Source organism: Chanodichthys erythropterus, chromosome 22 (genome assembly GCF_024489055.1).
Source record: "Chanodichthys erythropterus isolate Z2021 chromosome 22, ASM2448905v1, whole genome shotgun sequence".
Lineage (NCBI taxonomy): Eukaryota > Metazoa > Chordata > Actinopteri > Cypriniformes > Xenocyprididae > Chanodichthys > Chanodichthys erythropterus.
Window position 1 is genome coordinate 30458541 of NC_090242.1, and position 7529 is coordinate 30466069.

At 36.6% G+C, this 7529-nt stretch overlaps 1 protein-coding gene across 1 annotated transcript; it reads left to right on the forward strand.

Moving 5' to 3' along the window:
• Positions 1-599: 599 nt before the first annotated feature.
• Positions 600-6946, forward strand: dynll2b (dynein, light chain, LC8-type 2b). Its single transcript, XM_067376671.1, has 3 exons — positions 600-754; positions 4553-4689; positions 6353-6946. The coding sequence occupies exons 2-3, from the start codon at positions 4558-4560 to the stop codon at positions 6488-6490; spliced, it is 270 nt and encodes an 89-aa protein (XP_067232772.1). The 5' UTR covers positions 600-754; positions 4553-4557; the 3' UTR covers positions 6491-6946.
• The last annotated feature ends 583 nt before the right edge of the window (positions 6947-7529 follow it).

The following is a 7529-nucleotide window of genomic DNA, read 5'->3' on the forward strand; positions in this document are numbered from 1 at the left end:
CTTGATTTCTTTGGGGGGGGGGGGGGGGGGGGGAGTAAATTATCAGGAACATTTTATTTGAAAGTGGACTAATCTTTTAAGTCCCTCCTTTGTCAATAAATTGGATGAATCAAATTCTATTCATATTAGTAGTGGACCATTAAGAGTATTTTAATGGTATTACTAAGCTAAAGAGCAGCATGACAGCTGATAATATCCAATGGCTGATATATCAGTATATCTCAGTAGTTTGCATAAAGCACATTTTTGAGATGTATCTTCACATGTAGCTGTAGATTGTGAACTCAGAACAAATTATATTGTCCTTGGTTAATTTTGAACAGTGCACAATATTTAAGGTAGGGAAGATCACTTAGTAGCCACTAAGTTGCATAAAAACTTGACCTCTCATTTTTGGTAGGTAAATCCATTAATACCTCACAGGAATCAATACCTTTGGCCTCAGGATGTGGGATTCTGAGTCCAGACGGGCCCTGATGCATTGTGGGATGAAATAAAATGCGGGCAGTGGGAAGCTAGTGGAAAACGCTCGTAAGGCGCGGGGAGAGGCACTACGCGAACCAATCACAGAGCCGGTGCAGTGCGGTGGGCGGGTCACCTCGGGTTTCGTGACGCGAAGTTGCATGTGAGTTACGAGCACAGCCGCATGGGTAGAGTTACGACTGACATAGTGGTTAGTGAAGTCAAGCTTGAACACAGCGGCTCAAAAAAGCCTGAGCTAAACAGTATTCCAGTGTACAAGCATCAAAAGAGGGTGAGCAGTGTGGATTTATTTACTATGCATGCATCCGGAGTGTTTGACCATATAGCTTGTGAGAAAAATAATGTATTTAAATTTTTAGATGCATGTGGGGAAGTTTAGTAATCAGTGCTGTATTCAGATGAAGCATCATGGACGCAGCACGAGTCGCTACCTGTACTTCGCAGCAATTCCATTAGGCTTTCACATTTCAAATTATTATTGTTGGATGCGGAGTTCGTAGACGTTTTTGAGAGGAAATATATCTTGCGCATATGGTTTTTATAGAGAATAATTAGGGCGTCGGCGTGAAGTGAAAGTTACAAGTGCTTGGCGTCTGGAGAGAAATGTTACGTAATTCTGCCAATCATGAGAGAGCATTGAAAGCAGATGCTGAGGACATCGCCACCGTATGGCTTTAATGGACTCATCTGTGGACACCAGAGTCCAGCCAAATGCTGTTTTATGGCAGCACTTGGGTGAAAGTTACTCCATTTTGCCTTGTGAAAATAACCACATTTTGTTACAAATAGTTATATCAGAATTCTGTGATTCCCTCTCCATGACCTTATCAAAGGCAGACACCTGTGCTGTGAATTATTAATTGTGCTTTGCAGCATAATTTACTCTCACTTTCATTCTGCCCAATGAAATTTAATTCTTAACTCATGCTGTTTGTTACTTATGCAACTGCTTGGGACATTCAGCCTTTGTAAATTATCGTTTAAATAGCCCGATAATCGGTTTGGCCGATATTTTTTACAGATGTTTTACACTTTTCTACTTTGGTTATCAGATCTGCCAACAAAGTTACAAAATCTCATTACAAATCTTTGTTTAGAAACATTTTTATGTTGAAATGGCATGTCAGTAATAATAACCATTATTATTGTTGTTATTATTATACAAATATTAATATACAGATTGGTTTTGTTATTAAGCAGAATTAAAACAAATTTTAAAATTATATCAGTTACTTGACACTTACGGTGCGTTCCAAACGGGATATATCGCCCTCCGAAGGGCACTTCAGAGTGAAAACAATCATGGCCGCCATTTTGAAGGGTCGTTCCAAACCGAAGTGCTCAAAACTGGCCACTTCAAAGGACCCTTCGGAATGAAGGATTTCGAAGGGTACAACTGATGGACACTTCGGGCCCCCATGATCCTTTGCACAGGGAAGTTGTTTGACGTCACAGAATGGGTACAGGAGGCTCAGAGATCGTTTTTACCTATAAATGTATGTATAGTATTTTTCTATACTACTGTAATATTTATACGAGTTAGATTTAGTACATTATTATGGTCAAAACGACATTGTATTTCAACAAAAATACTTTACAACTCCCTTTATCAGTCAAATTCAAATACATAGATACAATATGGTGCGATATAAACCAAACATAAATAAATATATAAACTAACGTTAAACAAAAGGCGCAGCTTGAACAATCTATCCTCCTTGATTGTCTCGTTAAGATGATGCAGAAGTGCATTCCAAAAAAAAATAGGTTTTTTTTACCACCACACCCTTCATCCCTTCAAAGCTCTCACTCCGGAGGGTAAACCCTTTGAAGTGATTAGGGCATAGGGATGAGCCCTTCCGAATGGAACGCAGGGTTCAATGGACAGATTTTTTTCAAACATTCCTCCCATGTGCCATTGGCCAGTCAGTCAAACAAATAGTCCCGCCCCAAACTTATGTGATTGGCTGAGTCACTTTTGATAGTAAAATATTGTTTAAACTGTTCAGGGAAATTAACCTACAAATGGATTTGATTTTCCTTTGCAAATTTTTCCTTTGTTTTTTCGTGTACAGAGACAATAGCATTGTCCAAACGATCATTGTGCTCATGGATATGTGAAAACGACTAAAAACACTGTAGTATGCTGCCAGGCCAGTGGTTATTGATGCCACTCTGAACATGTAATACACATGCATATGACGTCACGGTTTTCAGAAATTTGCGGTTTTGGCGTTTACTGGTTTTGACGTGGACTTTTAAACACGTTTTCAAAAGTTTGCATTTTCAGACCCCCAAAACGCTGTTGTAGTGTAAATGAATGGCCAAAACAAAAAAAACCTATAAAAAGTTTTCAGTTTTAGTTGAAAACGGTGTCGTGTAAATGGCTCCCTAGTTTTATCCACACACTAAACTGGGATAGGAGAAAATTAAATTTCACACTTCAGCTACGAGATTATTATTATTATTATTATTATACAAATATTATAATACAGATTGGTTCTGTTTTTAGTTATTGTGTCAAAAAGGCAGAAATGAAAGAAATATTTAAATTGTACATATAGGTTACTGGCCAAATTTTTCAAACGCGCGCCCCATGTGTCATTGGCAATAGTCCCACCCCAAACTTATGCAATTGGTTGAGCCAGTTTTGCTGTGACTTTTAGATTTCACTGCATGCTAATTGGGGATAGAAGAAAGTTAAATAGCACACTTCAGCTTCATGAGTAATAAAAACATTATCTCTAATTCTGTACGCCAGTTTACTGAATGCAAATGATTTGAAATGTCTCTGATGTAGATGACTTCTCTCTGTTGCATATTTATTAGGCCTTAGTTTAGTTTGATTTCAGTAAATCGAGCTGGATAAAGATCTATGCTTTCTCATACGTCCTTCTCACTGAATGGATTTCATCAAGCTTCTTCCTCTCCTGGGCCCAACATTAAGTGCCTGAGAGTCTTTTGCAGAGGGAGCTGATTGAGGTGGCCTCCTTTTTGTCAAATCATGACTGCACGTTTTCATTTTTAGTAGATGCACTAGTTTCTTAATAAGCCTGTTGGAAAGATGGATGACTCCGTAAACTCAGACAGGTCCCAGAGCAGACCGTTTACATCTGTATTAGCCATTGAAGAACTGATAAGCAATTATAGTGATTCAGGCCCATTTTTCTTTATTTGTAAGTGAAGGCTTTGTGCGAATATTTCAAATTTTTAAAGTTGCTTTCTTGGCTAAGAATAAAGAAACCGAGCATTTGATGTAAGTGACGAACAAGGGTGGGTTTTTACAGAATGTTATGAGCTTTGAGAAATGTATTTATTATTATTATTATTTTGTGATTTCCAGTTTGTCTACACAGGTAATCCAGTTTGTCCTTGTCAACATTTTGATTTGATTTTAAAATGAGAAACGCAATCCTTAAAGTGAAATAATTTTTCTAATATTAAAATACTTTCTCATCACAACATAATACACAGTCAACTATAATATAATTGAACTGGTTAATAATATCCTTCTGTTGTATTTGATCATTATTTTATATTGTTATTACGAGCACAAGTTTGTCTGATTGACTAAATGCATGACGTTTACTAAGCACATAACGCATTATTGCTGTATATTGCTGCCATATGAACATTATGATTCACTCATCTCGGGTTGATGACAGAATACTTCCTAATTGTAACATTTGAAACAAGAATTTTCAGTAAAGTTGCTTTGAAAGAATATATATTATTGTGTAATAAACTTGACTTGAATGAATAAACTTGAACTATAAGTAAGCCATTGATATTTTAAGATTTGTTGACATCCTGAAGCAGCAGCATTGGCTCAACCAATGGTGTGAGTCGAGGGGTGGGACTATCTGTTTATCTGACTAATGGCAGGTGTGGGAGTGTTTCTGGAAACCTTTTTTTTTCCAATTCTGTTTGATGATGGTAGTAGTAGCATCATTAAATGAGAGAGTTTTCTAATTCAGCTTCATGATCCAGGTGCTTCCTTGTTCTTCTGACTTTAATAGCAGATGGTCAGTGAATCTCCTTTGCGTTTTCTCTTTCTTCATATTCACAGCCATCATGACTGACAGGAAGGCAGTAATAAAGAACGCTGATATGTCTGAGGACATGCAGCAGGATGCAGTGGATTGTGCCACACAGGCCATGGAGAAGTACAATATCGAGAAAGACATCGCTGCATATATCAAAAAGGTCATCCACTGAACGTTTATGATTGACACTTCCACAGACTTCATCAACAATATTTTATTTTTGAGATATTTTTTATTGTCTTGCTTCTTAGAAATATTCAGATTTGGAGTTATTGTTTGATCTCAAATGAATTTTTATACATCTTTATTCATTAATATTCCAACAAAAATTAATCTAGCTGATGCACTTCAATACTTTGAAGGTAATGTTCAGCTAAATGTTTAATTGCCCCTTACGTTAAAATGTATTATGTAAAATTAAATTTTAATGACAAGTGTATGTACATTATTAATGATTATTTTAATGGCTTAAAGCACCATAAAGTATGTAAATACATTAATATGGGACTATACATGTTTTAGGCCAGGCTTAAAACAATGAAAATAAATATAAATAAATAATTTTTGCATGAACTATCCTTTAAAATGCACCAAGGGGTCCTTGGTCTGAGAAGTTTAAAGACCCCTGCAGTCCTTCTAGAACAGAGGAACAAAAAAAAAATTGCCAAAACAATATTTGAAGGCCCCCTTCATTCAGTTTCTACCCAATTAAATATTTTAGAGCTTGGCATAACTAGAAAGATGTACATTTGTTATAAAAAAAAATAACCACATAATAATTTTTAGCTTATTTTCATGTTTGTTTTGTCTATCGCTTTAAAGGGTTAGTTCACCCAAAAAGCATTAATTACTCACCCTCATGTAAGACCTTCGTTCATCTTCAGAACACCAATTAATATATTTTTGATAAAATCCAATGTCTTAGTGAGGCCTCCAATGACAGCAAGATAATTAACACTTTCAAGCCCAGAAAGACATTTAAAACAGTTCATGTGACTACAGTGGTTTAACCTTAATGTTCTGAAGCAATAAGAATACTTTTTGTGCGCCAAAAAAACAAAATAACGACTTTATTCAACATCTCAGGAAAAACACTGCTTCATTAAGCTTTGAAGCTTTATGACTCTTTTGTTTCGAATCAGTGGTTCGGAGCGTGTATCAAACTGCCAAAGTCACGTGAACCATTGAAACGCTTATGACGTAACGAAGCCTCGATTACTGAAGTCACTTTACTTTGGCAGTTTGATACATGAACCACTGATTTGAAACAAAACATTCGTAAAGCTTCATGAAGCAGTGTTTGGAAATCGCCCATCACTAGATATTGTTGAATAATGGGGCTGCAAATTAGCCTTTGGCTAGAAGCCTGTACTTGGAGCATCGGCTGCTTGAAATTGTAGCAATGTTATACTGCATTGTCCCTGTTAAATAAACTAATAAAAATAAATAAATAAAGTAGTTATTTTGGCGCTCAAAAAGTATTCTCTATGCTTCATAACATTAAGGTTGAACCAATGTAGTCACATGAACTGTTTTAGTCACATTAGTCACATTTTCTGGGCATTTAAAAGTGTTAATTATCTTGCTGGCAATGGAGGCCTCACTGAGCCATCATGTTCAGTTTGTGTTCTGAAGATGAACAAAGGTCTTACGGGTGTGGAATGACATGAGGGTTAGCAATTATTTAGAATTTTTTGGTGAACGTTAGTTAGGGTCCCCTTTTGCAAGTTTGTTGGGGCCCCGTGGTTGAGAACCACTGTTCTAGAATATTGAATACTGTTGGTCTTACTAAAGTATACATAACTGTTCTTGCTTTTCAACAGGAGTTTGATAAGAAGTATAATCCAACATGGCATTGTATTGTGGGACGGAACTTTGGCAGTTACGTGACGCATGAAACGAAGCATTTCATCTACTTTTACTTGGGTCAAGTGGCCATTCTACTCTTCAAATCGGGCTGAGAGGAAATCTGTCGTTCGTGAAAGTTGGACATCAACTCCAAACCTGGACTGTGATGCACTGATGGCTTGAGCCACACTCAGACACACACACACACACACACACGCTTTCATTCTCTCCCACATACACACATGAATTTAGCTATAGAGGCTGTGCATAAATGCATGGACCGTGTATATTATTTAATTTGTATATGTTGCAATACAGTAACCTTTTTTGCTTTCTGTAGTTGCACGAGATGACGCAACAAAATTTTTGTTAATTTTTTCCAAGTCCAAATTTGTTTTGCACTGAAGTTGTACAAAATGCTTTGATCGTTGCCTTTAAAGTATATTAAAGAATGATATGTCATACATATTTTGGGTAAGTGATTTTTAATTTATTTTGTAGATACAAACACAAAATTGTCTTAAATTGGTTTCTAGTTAATACCTATTATATTAAAAACGCTATGTCGTACATATTTTGGGTAAGTGATTTTTATTTATTTCTGTAGATCCAAACAGGATTGTCTGCATTTGGTTTCTAGTATGGCTGTTCCTAACCCCCGTTATTTGATGTAAAATTTACCCCACATCCTCTTTTTTTTTTTTCTCTCTTTGCACCATAATATAACATGATCAATTGTCCTATGAAGTGCAGCTCAAGAATTTAACAAACTTCATTATCTCAGCAGACAAGGGCACTTGCTGCATGCATTTTTGCTGAGGTAGTGAGTATTCACGTTGAGTTCAATTACTAATGAGCAGACCTGTCTGGAAACAAGGGGCCATTAATGGGATACAGTACCTCTTGAATTTCAAGGACACATTTACTAAAGGCTTTGCTGCTTTTATCCCTTTTTTATGCCCCTCTTATGAAAGTATATATTTAAACAATGTCAATGGTCCCCCTCACAATCCCTTTGTCATGACACAAAAGCCCTCTTGGGTGAGTGGCAGTCCCTCTCTAAATATTTTATACAGTGATGAGTTAAGTCTTCTGTAGCTCTGCCTATTGAAGATAATGCACCATGTACATGGCCAGACATGTACACCGTCA

What these genes read in the sequence shown, in the direction of transcription:
- dynll2b (XM_067376671.1), top strand. Translation starts at nt 4,558, where the DNA reads ATGACTGACAGGAAGGCAGTAATAAAGAACGCTGATATGTCTGAGGAC. An exon ending in TCGCTGCATATATCAAAAAG is followed by an intron (nt 4,690 to 6,352) that starts GTCATCCACTGA and finishes GCTTTTCAACAG; the next exon opens with GAGTTTGATAAGAAGTATAA.